The 16,007-nt window shown below is 42.7% G+C and overlaps 1 protein-coding gene across 9 annotated transcripts in view; it reads left to right on the top strand.

The window, feature by feature from the left end:
* The window catches only part of PPP1R12C (protein phosphatase 1 regulatory subunit 12C), a 137,424-nt gene that overhangs the window by 66,704 nt on the left and 54,713 nt on the right, over positions 1-16,007 (top strand). For all 9 annotated transcript variants that reach the window (XM_068241253.1, XM_068241249.1, XM_068241248.1 and 6 more), the window contains exons 7-8: positions 3,659-3,747; positions 5,845-5,984. In XM_068241253.1, coding sequence (XP_068097354.1) covers positions 3,659-3,747; positions 5,845-5,984 — 229 coding nt within the window. The remainder of the gene's footprint in view (positions 1-3,658; positions 3,748-5,844; positions 5,985-16,007) is intronic.

Below are 16,007 nucleotides of genomic sequence, written 5' to 3'. Positions count from 1 at the left end.
TGCGCAGTACAGAGCCGTCAGTCTTCGGGAGCCTGAGTGCTTCTGAAGACTGCTGAAGTCTCCTGTGGTGGGAAATTTAAACAGAGGAGCCTGCATTGGATTGAGAATGGGAAGGCTCTATAGCAGTGTTCCCCCAACCCTGTACTCAGGGCCCACCAACAGTGCATGTTTTGTGGAAATCCACAGAGGTAGTTAATCAGCTCTGCTGAGGCACTAATTACCTCACCTGTGCATGTTTGTGGTTTCCTGCAAAACATGTGCTGTTGGTGGGCCTTGAGGATAGGGTTGGGGAACTCTGCTCTATAGAACCCAGAGCCTTTCCTCTCCTTAGGTATTTGTTTTTTTATTTACGCTTCAGACTTGCTTTAATGCTGAAATCTATTGAAAATTGTTTTGCTGTGTGTGGTACAAATATATTTGTACCTGATCAGAGAGGAGTTGGTCTTTTTGCCCCATTGGATGGCAATTTATGCGTGCGTGGTCACCTTAATACTCAATATTCCAAGATGGCTGCATTGTTAGGGCTAGTGTACAGACTTTTGATGTTGGTTTGCTTTCTTAAACCGATATGCATTAAAACCAGGGCTGTATACATGGAAAATGATTTCATACTGTTGCTGACCTGTGGATGACTTGCGCTTAAAGAGAACCCGAGGTGTGTTTAAAGAATGTTATCTGCATACAGAGGCTGGATCTGCCTATACAGCCCAGCCTCTGTTGCTATCCCAAACCCCACTAAGGTCCCCCTGCACTCTGCAATCCCTCATAAATCACAGCCGTGCTGTGAGGCTGTGTTTACCTCTGTAGTGTCAGTCTCAGCTGCTCCCCCGCCTCCTGCATAGCACCGGTCCCTGCCCCCGTCCCTTCCCTCCAATCAGCAGGTTGGGAAGGGATGCAGGCGGGGACTGGAGTTCTGCAGGAGGCGGGGAGAACAGCAGACTGACACTATAGAGATAAACACAGCCAGCTCTGACAAGCTGTTTGTCAGCAGCGTGGCTGTGATTTATGAGGGATTGCAGAGTGCAGGGGGACCTTAGGGGGGTTTGGGATAGCAACAGAGGCTGGGCTGTATAGGCAGATCCAGCATCTGTATGCAGATAATATCCTTCAAACCCACCTCGGGTTCTCTTTAAAGAAAACCTGAATTGAAAATTAAAAGTCAAAATAAACATACACAAGTCATACTTGCCTCCTGTGTAGTCTACTCCTCAATCTTTCTCCTTTCCTGCATCCTGTTTGTCCACTGTGATCAGTGGATTTCTCCGTCCTCCATTTTGAAAATGGCCATTACACCATAACGTCTTTCTGCTCAGCACACAGTTAAACTGTAGTATCACCAACTTGAGCCATAGGGAAACATGGACACATCAGTTCTCCTCTCAGCTGTAACTGACAGCAACTGGTATATTTCAGTTCTGACAAAATGTTGTCAGAACTGGAAGGGATCATTGTCAGAAGAAAATGGTGAGCTTCTGAGAGGAACTGATGGCAAGGTAACTATGTAATGTTCATTTGAAGTTACCTCCTGTGTTTATTTTCAATAATTTTACTCAGTACAGGTTCTCTTTAAAGTACTGTTAAAATGTCAGTTCACCTGTTGTCAAAGGTCCTAGTAGACGAACTGTTAATCCTCCCTAAGTGTATGACTGCTGCATTACTTTGTTTATAGGCCACATGGTAAGCTGACTGCATCCTAATAAATGATGTATCTGTTCTTGAACTTAAACACTTTTATAGCTTCATGGCGGTCACAGCACACATTTTATTGGTGGCCTGACAGCCTGATTGCCTGCACGTTACATTCCCATTAATTAAACAAGCCTGTGCCAACTATCTGCCTAGGTAATAGGAGAATCAGAACAGAATGCAAATTGCATAGGAAAAATTAAGATGGCAGCCTCCATATCCCTCTGCAAAATCATTCCCTTCTCTTAGGCCTCTTTCACAGTAGGACGTAGCGTTTTGATGCGACGTTAAAAAAGTCGCAACTTAATGCCCCGATATTGTCGCATACAGTAGAGCATGCAGGCAATGAAGTGTTTCCAAGTCATTACTGAGCGTGTGCAAACAGTCCAACGCAGCTAATAACTTGTATAACGCACTGCATGCAGTACTTCCTAATAATGCTACACACAAACGCAACCTGTGCACTGTGAATGTCGCACAGACTTAGAATATGTTTCAATGCAGAATAATGCACAGCAATGCTAACATGCGACTTTAACGTCGCACTGTGAAAGAGGCCTTAAAGCATAAAGGTGCCCATACACTCGTCAGATTGGCAGCAGATAGATAAGAAATGCATCTGATGATCTATCTGATGCGTTTTTAGAACATTTTTTACCAGGATAGAATTCCAATAGATTTCAGTTTGAAATCTATTGAAATTCAATCTGATGGCATTTTTTTGCCATCAGATTTCCATTAAGGCCAATGCAAACTGATAAGCAATCTCATCAGATCGACCTAAATTTTCCATCCTGCCTGGTCGATGGAAATCCATCGATTTCCATCGAAATCGGCCATCGATCGGTCGATTGACCAACCGATTTGCAAACGATCGATCGGGATCGGTCGGCCAGAAAATCGTCTGAGTGTATGGGCCCCTTAAGGCTAGGTTACCACACCCTATTTTCTTTTAATGCTAATTCACACACATAGTGTTTTTTTTTTTTTTTTTTTTTTATCTTCTTTTACAGGAAGGAAGGCCTATTGCTATTGATTGTGAATGCAAAATGTGCTAAAAAGCATGTGTTAAAAAAAAAAAAAAAAAAAAACCCCGCATGCGGCGCAAAACAATTAGTTACACTGCTGTCGTGTGTTTTTTTTTCCCCTTTTTTTTTTTTTTTTTTTTTTCTGGGTGCAAATTTCAGTTTCAATGGAAATTAAGAAATTATTGCTGTACAAATTTGTGTGCCGAAAAAATGTACAAATTTGCACCTAGTGGAAACTGGCCTAAAGTTGTGTTTGTTTGTTTGTTTTTGTTGTTGTTTTTGTGTGTTTTTCCCCAGACCCACCTAGGCACTCAGTTGCAGAGTTCCATTTTTGCCAGTCTATAATTTTCTTCATTAGCCAATGTTTATCAAGCAAAGCTACCTTTGTAATGCTGGGTACACACTATGCAATTTCCCTTACGATCAACGGGTAATCTGACAGGAAGTTGCATCGTGTGTACATGTCCAAACTGCTCCTGATCAATAATGTGATCGATTTGCCTGCAATGATTCCGGAAAATCAAGTCCGTAACCAAACGGAAGCAGATCGAACATGACTGAAAAAATCAGATTCTCGTCGGATGGAAAACTGCATCATGTGTATTCAGCATAAGGAACCTAAGGTTTTCCCCCTACAGGTGTACTTCTGGCAAGGCTGTTTCTGGTATAGGCTGCAAGATTTGGCCTGTGCCTGCCTCCTTGCAGTCTAAACAAGAGGATGATGCAAGCAGCAGCGTATCCCTCATCGGGTGCTTCTGGTCACATGATCAACATTTTGTGACAAGGACTGCAAAAACCTAATCTCACACAAAAAATGTTTCCGCACTCTAAGCTATTGGACAATATTTTAATTTGTCTAGACATGAGCTTTAAAGTGGTAAAAATGTTTTAAAATGAAGCCCAGGCCTAGCCTAATTTCCAGTTATGTTTTTGAAATTTTGCAGTTACGGAGTGAAAAAGAAGCAAATTTGAAAAGGGCGGTTATTGACACCGGCATGGAACAACCACCAGTAAATACTAGCAAACATAGGAGGTGAGCTCTGATATAGTCTGTAAGACCTGCTAACATTATATAGATACCTGCAGACCCAGAACTTGTCACAATGTATGTCTTTAGGTTTAATGAACTACTGCACTCCCAATGTACGGAATTAGAAAAAAAAAATTCCCTGACTGATTGTTTAGTTGCCACAAGATGTCTTCTGCTCTTCAGTTTCATTTGAAAAGTACATTCTGCACTGCTGACCCTGAATCTATGTACATAACTGACAGGAGAATGATCTATGGTAGCTCTGTTGTGTTTAAAGGGGAACTGAAGTAAGGGGTATACGGAGGCTGCCATATTTCCTTTTAATCAATACCAGTTGCCTGGCAGCCCTGCTGGTCTATTTCTCTGCAGCAGTATCTGAATAACACCAGAAACAAGCATGCAGCTAGTCTGAAACACCTGATCTGCTGCATGCTTGTTCAGGGTCTATGGCTGATAGTATTAGAGGCAGAGGATCAGCAGGGCTGCCAGGCAACTGGTATTGCTTAAAAGGAAATAAACATGGCAGCCTTCATATACCTTTCTTCAGTTCCCCTTTAATGCAGATAAAACTTTCTCTACATTGTTTGCACCGCAATTACTTAATTACATAACAATCTGGTAATTTATCCTGCAACAGGCGATGCTAGATTCAGTGAAGTGGAAAGAAGTGTTTGAATGACAAGTATTTTTATGTTTTTTTTTGTTTGGTTTTTTTGTACGGTTTTTGTTTTTTTTGCTGTTTTTTTAAAGCAGATTACATTTTTCATACCACTTTATTACTACTAGTGAACATTCATATCTTCAAAACAATGTTTTCACTTGAACAGGTGATTTGGGTGCTAGCGGGCACCTGTGAAAGTGGGCACTGTATAGGTTGCAGTAGTAATTGTGGCCCTGATGGTGCCTACCAAGGTATTTGGGTGCTGGACTTGCTGGTTAACACAAAATTGCGGCTATTGTCGACACCGAACATAATCTGGGCATCAGTCATCGGGGGCCGGCAGCTGCACAGATTTTGCAGCGGGAGGCTTAGTAAAGGCTAGGCATCGGTAGAGAAAGGGTTCATGTGAGAACAGGGTTGGGTAGCATAACAAGAAAGAAACATGAGCACCAATCAGTATTTCCGCCTTTTAATTTGCAAGTGTTCCAATTAAAACATATAAGAGAGAGTATACATCACCAGTCCATTGCAGCAGCACACAGGAGTGGTTGTCAGCAATTTTGTGCTATCGCTGTTCCTCACAGACACATACTCAGTTTCATGACTGGGAAATGCTCGGCGTAATATAAAGGGCGTGTCTCTTAAGGCATGCAAGCACTCCTCCAAAGGATGACGTGTCGCGTCACTTCTGCCTCTCAGGCTATGGCGTGCGTTCCTCGCTAGAGTGCAGTAGCTTACTTTAAGGATTTTTGTGTGGTGGGGCATCCACTTTAGCCACTTCCATTCCTGTAGAAGATGCAGCTTTCCCTCCGCCCTCATTGTAGGGATAAACGGATAAGCGTTGTGTAGAAATGGGAACCGCTATGCGATGCAAGGGCAGCCCTCGACACTAAGTGGAACTGATGTACCCAGAAGTAAGGCGGTGGTGTGCTCCAGTGCGGAGCGCACACCATGGCTTTGTTCCATTATGGGGCAGGGCCTCCGTCATATTTAGTGGAGGGGTGAGTACATCAAATTCAGACTACCACAATTCATTGTAACATACACTAACTTTAAATTACACCGGAGGTCTGCTTTAAAATTCCATTCCAGACACTGTTCATTTGCTAGACCCAGATTTAGTTTAGTATAGATCAGATTTCTTTAATGCCCTGTCGGTAAGGAAGCTGACGGGCCAGATGACACAGCTGTGATCCTACTGGCTTTATTTTAGTCACTTTTCTGGGTGACGCACATCATTCTGATGGGGTCTTTCTTGCCTCTGTCTGCGCTCTTACTAATGAGCAGCTATTTAAAGATGTGTTCATCCTTACACCTAGCACTTGTCATGCTGTGGCCTAGTATCTCAGGCTCTGCAGTCTTCAAGCTGAATATTCAGCGTCAAAGGATAATGCTTGCGGAGTAGGCTTGATTTACCTCCAGTCTTTTCTACCTTCCAGGAGTTCTGTGTGTCGAATGAGCAGCAGAGAGAAGATCTCTGTTCAGGACCAGTCAAAGGAGAGGACGACATTAGGGACTATAACTGTTGGCGATGACGACAGCTCCCCCAGCTCGGAAGAGGAAACTGAATCCACCAATGGTGAGAGAATCTGGTTTGTTTTTTATACATAGGTATGCACCTGTGTAATTTGTAGCTCCTCTGCCAAAAGTAGCAATGAGAGCCTTCACGAAGTCTGTTAATCCTCTGTTTTAAGGATGCTACCCAAAGCTGAAATGTGTCAGCTGGGAAATTGTGCTTTTGCAGAATTCCTTTATCATTTTGATACTGAGGATATATTTTATACTCTGGGAGGAAAAATACACTCTACCAGGACAGCCATTTATATTGAAAATATTTAAAGCTTTCTCCTAGACCTAGAACATCATTTTTTCTAAAGCGGATATGAACTCGGAACTTCCTCTCTGCTGTAAAATATAAGCAATAGCATAATGACCTTTAAAGAAAAACCTTTATTTTGTGACAACTGATACAAATCCTGCAACAAATCTGCAGTGTCTACTTCCTGCTTTCACGGAAGCAGACATAGGGCTAACATCCTGTGTCTACAAATTGGCTGCTCTGCCGAGATGCCTGAGATGACACAGCTGAGAAATCAGCTGAGGGGGAATTAGACAGGCTAAACTCTCTAAAAACATACAGGGTGAATTTCTCTGTTTTCCTTCTGTCCTGTGCAAGAGTTCATGTCCACTTTAAAAGAACTTTTTAGTATTTTGCAATTGAAAAAGTACCAGTAGGTGAAAAAGTCCTGTATTTTCTTGCTTGCTGATGGCAATTAAACTATTTCAATTATAAATATGCTGGTGCTACTTCAAGTTGAAAGTGCAAGGTTAAAATCCATCCTTTTATTTACTGAGTCAGAGCAGCATCCAGGGCAGAAGTTCTAAAATTCTCTGCCTACATTCCTTTTCCTAATCGGGGACTTGAATGATGGATGAATAAAAAGTGCTTTTACAAAAAAAGGTGCATACAGTAGCCGCGAGGGCTGTGGATTTGGTGCAAAAATCACCCAGCTACTCAGTTTATGAAATCACCGGCTTCAACTGACTCCAGGTACTGCTCTGACTCCTACTCCATAGCCCTTGCAGGCTATGGAATGGGTGCAAAAATCATCTGACTCCAGGAACCCAAAAATTGCTACGACTCCACAGCCCTGGTAACAGCTCTTATATTTCTATCCTTTAAAGGGAACATAATGTGAGAGGGGCATGGAGGCTGCCATGTTTGTTCAATTTTACAAGTCTGGCAAAGGCCGTAATGGGAATTATGGCTATTGTAATTGGGCAACGTCAAGAGACCGAGCCCAAACTTCAATAAAAACAACGTAATTTGGCCACAGCAATAGCTGGCAACCGAATTACATGTTGCGCCACAATCCACGTGGCCTGGAGGGGGAATGGTAATCTACGCCGCTGGGACTTTTGCGCCAGCAGGGGGTAGCAGTTTTTCAGCTTCATCCTGCACCCAAATTTCCCAGCGCCTTAATTACATAATTAAATACACCAATTTTAAACCATACCAGTTGCTTGACCTGCTGCTCCTCTGCCTCTGATACTTTTAGCCATAGACCCTGAACAAGTATGCAGATCAGAAGTTTTTGAGAAAAATGACAAGATTAGCTGCATGCTTGTTTCAGGTGTGTGATTCGGTCACTACTGATGCCAGACTGAGCAGCAGGGCAGTCAGGCAACTGGCATTGTGTAAAAGGAAATAAATGTGCCACCATATACCACTTGCTTCAGGTTCCCTTTAACCACTTGCCGACCGCACACATACCGTGCAAAGTGGTAGCTGGAGGACCAGCGACGCAGATCTGCGTCGCTGGGTGCCTCCCTAATTAATCTGGAAAGGATGCTCGCGGCCGTTTCCTGTTAGATCATGGAGCGGGTCTCCGTGAATAGCCTGCGAGCCGCTGATCGCGGCTGATCGCGGCTCGCAGACTAAATGTGAAAACAATGTAAATTGTTTACATTGAACGGGGCTGCTGCGCTGTAAGGCAGATCGGCGATCCCCAGCCAATCAGCGGCCGGGGATCGCCGCCATGTGACAGAGGACCTCCTGTCACAGGCTGCACAGGACGGATAGCGCTCTGTGCAGCCCCGATCACCAGGGGGGACAGGTAGGAGAGGGAGGGGGGAATTTTGCAGCGGAGGGGGGCTTTGAGGTGCCCCCCCCCCCCCCCGCAGCATGCCTGCTGACCGGAGCGATCAGACCCCCCCCTGCACATCATCCCCATAGGAGGGGAAAAGGGGGGGGGGGGGCGATCTGATCGCTCAGCATGCCACCTGATCTGTGCTGGGGGCTGCAGAGCCCACCCAGCACAGATCATAAAAAACAGCGCTGGTCCTTAAGGGGCGGGGGGGGGGGGGGGGGGTAAAGGCTGGGTCCTCAAGTGGTTAATCCTATGTCAAACTTGAAAGCACCAAGAATAGGAACATTATGGTATTCTCAGTTTGTCTTCTCCAGTAGGATTGCACTTTTCTGCAGCACAGGTCTGGATATACTCTTGTGCCAGGCTGAATCAGCCTGTGTCTGTTGGCTTTGATTTTTATTACTTTTTGTTTCGTACCTCGCTCCATCATAATCTGTGACCTGCAGCCACAAGCCTTTTATGTACAGGTCTCCAAAGAGAATCTCTGAGCTGCGTTAATGGTATGTGCAACTAGCGCACTTTCATCAAAGAATTATTATTCAGGTCATTTTGATGCCTCCCCACCAAAAGTCCCTTCGTTTACAGCAATCTGCCAAGTTGGAAGATCCTTGGCCAATCGCTGTTGGAACTTGTGCTGCATCTGGCAGTAGGTTACCCCCATTCAACTCCCTAAGCCCACCCCCCACTGCTATTGTATTAATTCCGATAGTTAAATATATGTAATTATTCCCGATATGACTTAACCTAACCCTAATCTCACACTAAATCCTCCCTCTACCTAGGCTGAGCCCCCCTTCCCTTGGCACCTGGCACTTAACAACCTCCCTTCCTTCCCAGTTACACCTACCCCCACAGCTATTTCTCCTCCTCAGCTACACCCTGCACATTGTTGTCCTGCATGCGAGAAAAATTGTATGTTTTGCAAAAAGCAGAGAGGGTTAACGCCACTTTCTTTGCTGCCTCTTGCCAGTGTGCTGCTCTGTCTTCCTGACACTTCTGCTTTCCAGGTGGAAGATCCACTGTTGAAGGCAGGACTGTTGGTTAAACCGAAGAGCAGCATGCAGCGCGTCAGGGCCATTGCTATTTGAACAGTTTGTGATCAGTGTATCATTCACTTGAGCTAATTGTGTTGTGTTGTATTTGAAGCCTCTATCATTCTGAAGATGTTTGGCATCTTTCTCCCTCCCTGTGTGCCTGCAGTATATTTCTCTATTATATGTAGTCCTCATTTGTATAATGTTTGATGTCACGCAAGCGACGAGCGCTCCCCGCCAGGGGTTCCACACTGATGTACGCGTGCCGGCAGAGGTTGCGTGCTATAGTACACGTGCAGCCCGGCCAGAAAGGCGCAATGCTCCCGACCCAGCCGACCAGAAAATGTGGGAATTGCAAGTACAGGAGGGGGCAGAAAGGAGAACTTTGGGTTGGAGTGGTGAGCATCAGGACAGTTCACCATACGTGCCTGCTCCCCCGTTTCTCATCTGTTTGGATTTTGGTATCCTTAACCACTTCTCTACCACAGGGTTTTCCCCTTAAAAACCACAGCAATTTTCACATTTCACGCTCCTCCAATTCATTTGTCAATAACTTTACCACTACTCATTGCACCTAAATGATCTATACCTTGTTTTTTTCAGGACAAACTAGGCTTTCTTTGGAGGGTACTTTTTGCTGAGTTATATTTTATTTTGTATGCATTTTAAAAGGAATTATAATGAAAAAAAAGAAAAAAATCATTATTTCTCAGATCTCAGCCTTTATAATTTAAAAATAAAAAGTGTTACGTTAGATAAAACCCACACATTTTATTTGCCCGTTTGTCCTGGTTATTACAACATTTAAAATATGTTTCTAGTACAATGCATGGCAACAATATATAAATTGGAAATAAAGGTGTATTTTTTCCATTTTGTGTTTTTTGATTTCACTTTGTACTCTGTGAATGATTACATGCCCTTATTGGCAAAAATAATGGTATTATACCCTCGTGGCATACATATTTAAAAAGCTGAGTCCCTAAGGTAACAAATTATGTATTCTTTTTTCAATTCTGTCACTTTAGGGATTTTTTACAAGTGTTTTTATTTTGGTGTAGAGTAAATGAAAATAACAATTTTACTGCTTTTGATTCAGTTCATTACAAAAAACATTCATATAATATAGGCCTCAGCTCTCTAACACCACAAATTATCTTCTCTCGCTTGTCACGGTTAAAATGATACCCGATATACATAATCAGATAGCTTTTTGGGCACATGGGACACTGTTAGCCACAAGTAGCACTAATGGATTTTTCAAGGCCATATTTTGTACCAAAAGTAATACAGTCATTCTATTTTAGACAAGCCTTTGGAGCATTTGAACAATCAAGAAAAGCCATAAATGTCACCATTCTGAAAACTAGAGACCTGGGCCTACTCACATATACATATTTTGTAACATTTGCACCCATGCAGTTTTGCTGAAATTGCACTATAACTTTGAATATGGTATTTTTTTTACAGTTTTTTCACTTTGGCATGAAAAAAAATTAATTTGACATATGCCTAGGCTCACAAACTTCCCAAATTTGAGTCTCTCACTTGTCACGGGTAAAATGATACCCTATATACATAAACAGATAGCTTTTTGGGCACACCGCAGACTATTAACCACAAGTAGCACCAGTGGCTTTTTCAAGGCCATTTTTTCACCAAATGTAACAATGCCATTCTTTCTTATAAAAACCCCTGTAACATCAGATCATTGAATAAAAGTCACAAATGTTACCATTCTGAAAACTAGAGACCCAGGCCTACTCAGATATTGCCATTTTGTAACATCTGGACTTTTCTAAATTCTTTCTTACTAAGGCATACTTTTTTTTTTTCAGAAGACACCTTGTTAGACTAAGGCCTGGTCATGGAGGGTGGCTAAACCATTTCACTGACATTTCACTAAAAAAATGAAACAAGTGCAGCAAGTTCTCTTAACATTAAACACAAAAACATTGGTACTCACTGCTTAAGAAGTCAGAAGCTGTAGTGTCTTTAGCTGAACCATAAGTCAGAAGTCAGAGGGGAGTTGAAATCCATGCCAGAGGTCAGAGGGTAGTCGTAATCTATGCCAGAGGTCAGAAGCTGGGGGTAATCGTAATCCATGCCAGTGATCAGAAGCCAGGGGGTAGTCGGAATCCATGCCATAGGTCAGAAGCCGGGGGTAGTCGTAATCCATGCCAGAGATCAGAAGCCAGGGGGTAGTCATAATCCATGCCATAGGTCAGAAGCCGGGGGTAGTCGTAGTCCATGCCAGAGGTCAGAAGCCAGGGGGTGGTCATAGTCCATGCCAGAGGTCAGATCCAGAAGGTCAAGCGTAAAGTAAAAAATTGAAGCAGTGAGAGAAAAAGAAAAAAAAAAACCTAAAAACGGACTGCTGTATGGTACACTTCAAAGCACGGGTTGAGGCACAGTCCTAATTTGGATGGACACTTTGGGCAATGATAGCGGGTGTCCCTTCTAACTCCATTTTTCCGGCAAATTCTGCATTTTTTTTGAGGATATTTCTTTGATGGAGTAGGGGGGATTGGGGCGGGGAAATGATTTCCTTCGAGTCGGATGACATTCTCTGAAACCAGGTCTTGGTTTGTGGCAGGTTGTCCAGATTCATGTATCAATGATGTTATGATCTCCTCCAGGAAGTCTAAATAAGCGCCCTTGTTGCCTGATTTGTTGTACAGAACAAAAGAGTTCTGAACGGCGACCTGCATTAAGTTTATTGCAACTTTCTTATACCAGGCCTTTCTTTTCCTATCAATCCTGTATGGTGCCATTACTTGGTCGGCCAGGTCTACTGCCCCCATAAATTTATTATAGTCAACAATGGCTACTGGCTTGACTCGATGCTCTCTACGAGACCTGACTGTTGTTGTGGCCTCGGAGTGGATGGTGGTCAAAACTAGGACATCCCTGTTATCCTTGAATTTCAAGGCAAGCAGCTCATTGCTCCTTTGGCTACAGGTCTCCCCTTTCTTTAATTTTTTACTGACAACCTGTGGCGGCAGGCCTTTCCTGTTTGCCCTAACAGTTCCGCAGGCTGGAGTCTGGACAGAAAATAAAAATTTAAATAATGGGACACTGGTATAAAAATTGTCCACATATAAATGATACCCTTGGTGGAGAAGCGGGTTTAGCAAGTCCAGGACTACTCTCTCAATTGTACCCATGTAAGGAGGGCATCCAGCAGGCTCTATCAAGCTGTCCTTTCCTTCGTAGATCTTGAACGTAAAAGTATATCCACTCCCACTTTCACACAGCTTGTAGACTTTTATCCCGTAACGTGCCCTCTTGTTGGGAATGTATTGTTTGATCCCTAGCCTTCCGTGGAATGGGACTAGGGACTCATCTATAGCCAAGTTTTTCTCTGGCATATAAGCTTCTTTGAATGTTTCATTTAAATGTTTGATGATCGGCCGCAATTTGAATAGCCGGTCAAAGGCTGGGTCGTCACGATGGAGCTGCTGCTCTTCATTGTTATTAAAATGCAGGCATCTTAACAGCAATGTGTACCGGCCTCTAGGCATGGCGGCGGAATAGATAGGCATACAATGTATGGATTTTGTGGACCAGAATTGGCATAATTTTGGTTTCGGAGCAAGGCCCATATTAAAGGTCAAGCCCAAAAAGACCTTTAGCTCAGGGGTAGTAGTGGGGACCCATTTTCTTGCCAAATATGCGGTGGGATTGTCTGCTATCTTCTGTTGGGCGTAAAGATTGGTCTGTTCACAAATACAGTCCAGAAAAGTGTCAGTAAGGAACAGACTGAAATAATCAATTGGCTGCATATTCTGGGTATTAACTAATAAACCACTTCTTGCTGTGAAGGGAGGGATGTTAGGGGCTTCCATATTAGGGGTGGACCACTGTGGGTGGGCTATATCATAGGGTAGGTGTTCCCTCACTGGCTTGCTCCGCTTTGGCCTGGCAGCCCTCTGACCTCTGACATTGGCATTGCTGGTGGTAGGTACAGGTGATCCACCTTCAGATGCAGATTCGGTGTCACTGCCTCTCCCCTGTACCTCTCTCCTAGCTCGCTGAGCTGGTGGTGGCTCAGAGGACTCAGAATCTGAGTCACTTTCTGAGAAAGAGTCAGATTCCTCCATAGGTAGCCATTCAGCATCCGACTCATCTAAATCTTCCCATTCGCTGCTGCTGCTGCTGTCGCTGTCCTCCTGCAGAATGGCGGCCGCTTGTTCTGCAGTGTAAAGCCTCTTCGCCATAGTAAATGTAGGTAGGCTATGCTAGGCTAGGCTATACTAGGCTAGACAAGTAGGGAAGTAGTATGTACTACTACGTAAGTGGCTAGGCAAGTCAGATAGGGGATCAAATAAAAAAAAGGTTTTTTTTTTTCAGTGGCAAAATATAGAAATGGGGAGATATATATATATATATATATATATATATATATATATATATATATATATATATATATATATATATATATATATATATATATATATATATATATATATATATATATATATATATATATATATATATATATATATATATATATATATATATATATATATATATATATATATATATATATATATATATTATACATACAGCATATATATGGGAAAAGCCAAAAGGGCCTGAAATGCCTGCACAGTAAAATGAAAATTGGAGCAGAGGAGCAGTGGCAGGGGAGGTAAGGGTTAATGGGCTCAATGGGGGGTATAATTTATAAAACTCACTGATCCTGATCAGTCACTAATGCTGTTCTAGTTATGAGATCCTCTCACGAGTGATCTCAGTAACTGTAACAGCTTAGTGACAGATACATTGTTTGTAAACATTCTGAATGAATGAGCACTGCCATTGGCTTTGGCAGTGCTTATTCAAACTTGTAAGCACTTTGATTGGCTGACCAGCGGGTGCCGAACGCGACCGCGCATCCGCGTGCACGCGTCCGCGTGCACGCGATCGCGCACGCGAACGCTCACAGCGGGAAAACAAACAGGAGATGCCTATCTACGCCCCTGTGACCCAGGTGAATTTTAAAGGGGCGTAGATAAGCGTGGCAAAGGTTGCTAAGTGGTTAAACGACAGCTCGGGCCATGTGATAATTCCTCACACACTTTGAAGTTCATTCCTCTCTGTGAATTAACATCCTGTCTTTAAGTTTAGGATCCAGTCCTTAACTTAAGGATCCGTTTAACTTAATAATTGAGTGGCGATAAGCTTAGTGAATTGTGGCTATTCACCAATAAATGCAGAACTGTTTATTTCCCTTTAAGTCCAACTACTTTTGAGGGTTTCTCTAACCCATAATGATTGAGCATTACACAACAGCGGTCTGTTGGAATTGCATGTATGTAGGTGTTTGTGTCATATGGATGTACAGATTTCCTGTGGGAGAGAATTGGCTACCTGCATTGGTGTTTGGATTGGTGACATGTGAAAACCGATCCATGCTGGCAACACATTTGTAATTTACAATTGTTTATGCTTACATTGGGCAGTGACCTAATCGTGGTATGTGACTGCACGTTATTGTTGGATTGGAATGACATAATAACCATTCTTCCAAAGAGCTTTAATGAGCGCTAACATTCCGCAGTGGCCTTTTCATGGATTGTTCATCTTCGCAGGTTTTAAAGTGATCTAGTGCTGCCATCTGCTGGGCATGTGTTGGTGCATGTGTGTTATGGTCTTCCAATCTGTGTTTGCTAGTGGGTAATGGAAAAACTTGGACAGTTTGTGTTGTAAAGTGGAACATCTGATTTCTAACTTAAAAGTAAAATATCATTATTTTGTGAGTTAAAGTGACACTGAAGCGAAAAAAAAATTATGATAAATTGTATGTGTAGTGCGGATAATTGATAGGGCATTAGTAGCAAAGAAAAATTATATTTTCAGTTTGTTTGTTTTTTTTTTTTATATTGCATCATTCTCTAATATTTGCAATTCACACACTACTCTGCATTCTACATGATTTCACAGAGCAGGCTAGTACAACTTTTGAACTTTACTCTGCAGAAAAAACAAAATACAGTGACAGACACTTAAAGTGAACCTCCGGACTAAAAATCGACTCAGCAGCACTGAAAAGGCTTGGTGTTTCTTTAACAGTTTCACAGCATCAGAACTTTGTTTCTCTTATACAAGCCTCATTTTTAGCTGCACAGAAGAAAACTGCCCAGGCTTTTTTCCCCTGATGCTGTGCAAAGCATGATGGGATTTCTGATTTTGTTGTTCTCGTTCTGCTGTTTTGGTGCAATTTTTTTTTTTTTTTTTTTTTTTTTTTTTACATTTTGAATTTGACACTTGAAGCCTAGCGTGTGCAGCTGGGAGGGGGTAATCAGGACACAGGATAGTAGGAACTGTCTCCTGCTCCTTGTCACCTCCTTTTAACCAAAAAGATGGCTGCCCCCATGACAAAGATGGCAGCCCCCATGAATCACAAACATTTGCCTGTTCTTTTAAAACAGGGTGGGTAAGAGATTGTATTACATATCTATTCTAATTAACATAACTAATGTAACTTGTTGACAGTATGTTTAAGAGAAGCTTCAGAAGACAGAGCTCTCTGACTTTGAAAGAGGTTTTTTTTTGGCGGAGCCGGCGGTTCGGATCTGCCATCAGGATCAGGTAAAAACTGTCAGTTTTTACAGCCAGTGTGCTGTAAACTGTCAGTTTTCTATTTGTTCCTATGCAGCTGCAAAACCTTCCGGTTCCCTATCGCTGCTGCTGTTATGGGTTTTTTTTTTGCAAATTTCTTAGATGTACTACACATACAAATAATTATCATAAGTTTTTTTTTTTTTTTTTTTTTTTTAAATTTTCACTTCAGATCCCTTTAAAGTGATGCCTAAGTGAAGAGCCCTCCTATCCCAACGGCTGTCCGTGCTGCGCACATGCGCAGTAGCAAAAAACACGGACACAGGGACAGTTGGCCGCAGCGACACAGGG

Source organism: Hyperolius riggenbachi, chromosome 6 (assembly GCF_040937935.1).
Source record: "Hyperolius riggenbachi isolate aHypRig1 chromosome 6, aHypRig1.pri, whole genome shotgun sequence".
NCBI classification, from domain to species: Eukaryota; Metazoa; Chordata; class Amphibia; order Anura; family Hyperoliidae; genus Hyperolius; species Hyperolius riggenbachi.
Note: the sequence above shows the minus strand (reverse complement) of the source record. Positions and strands in the feature narration are given on the sequence as shown.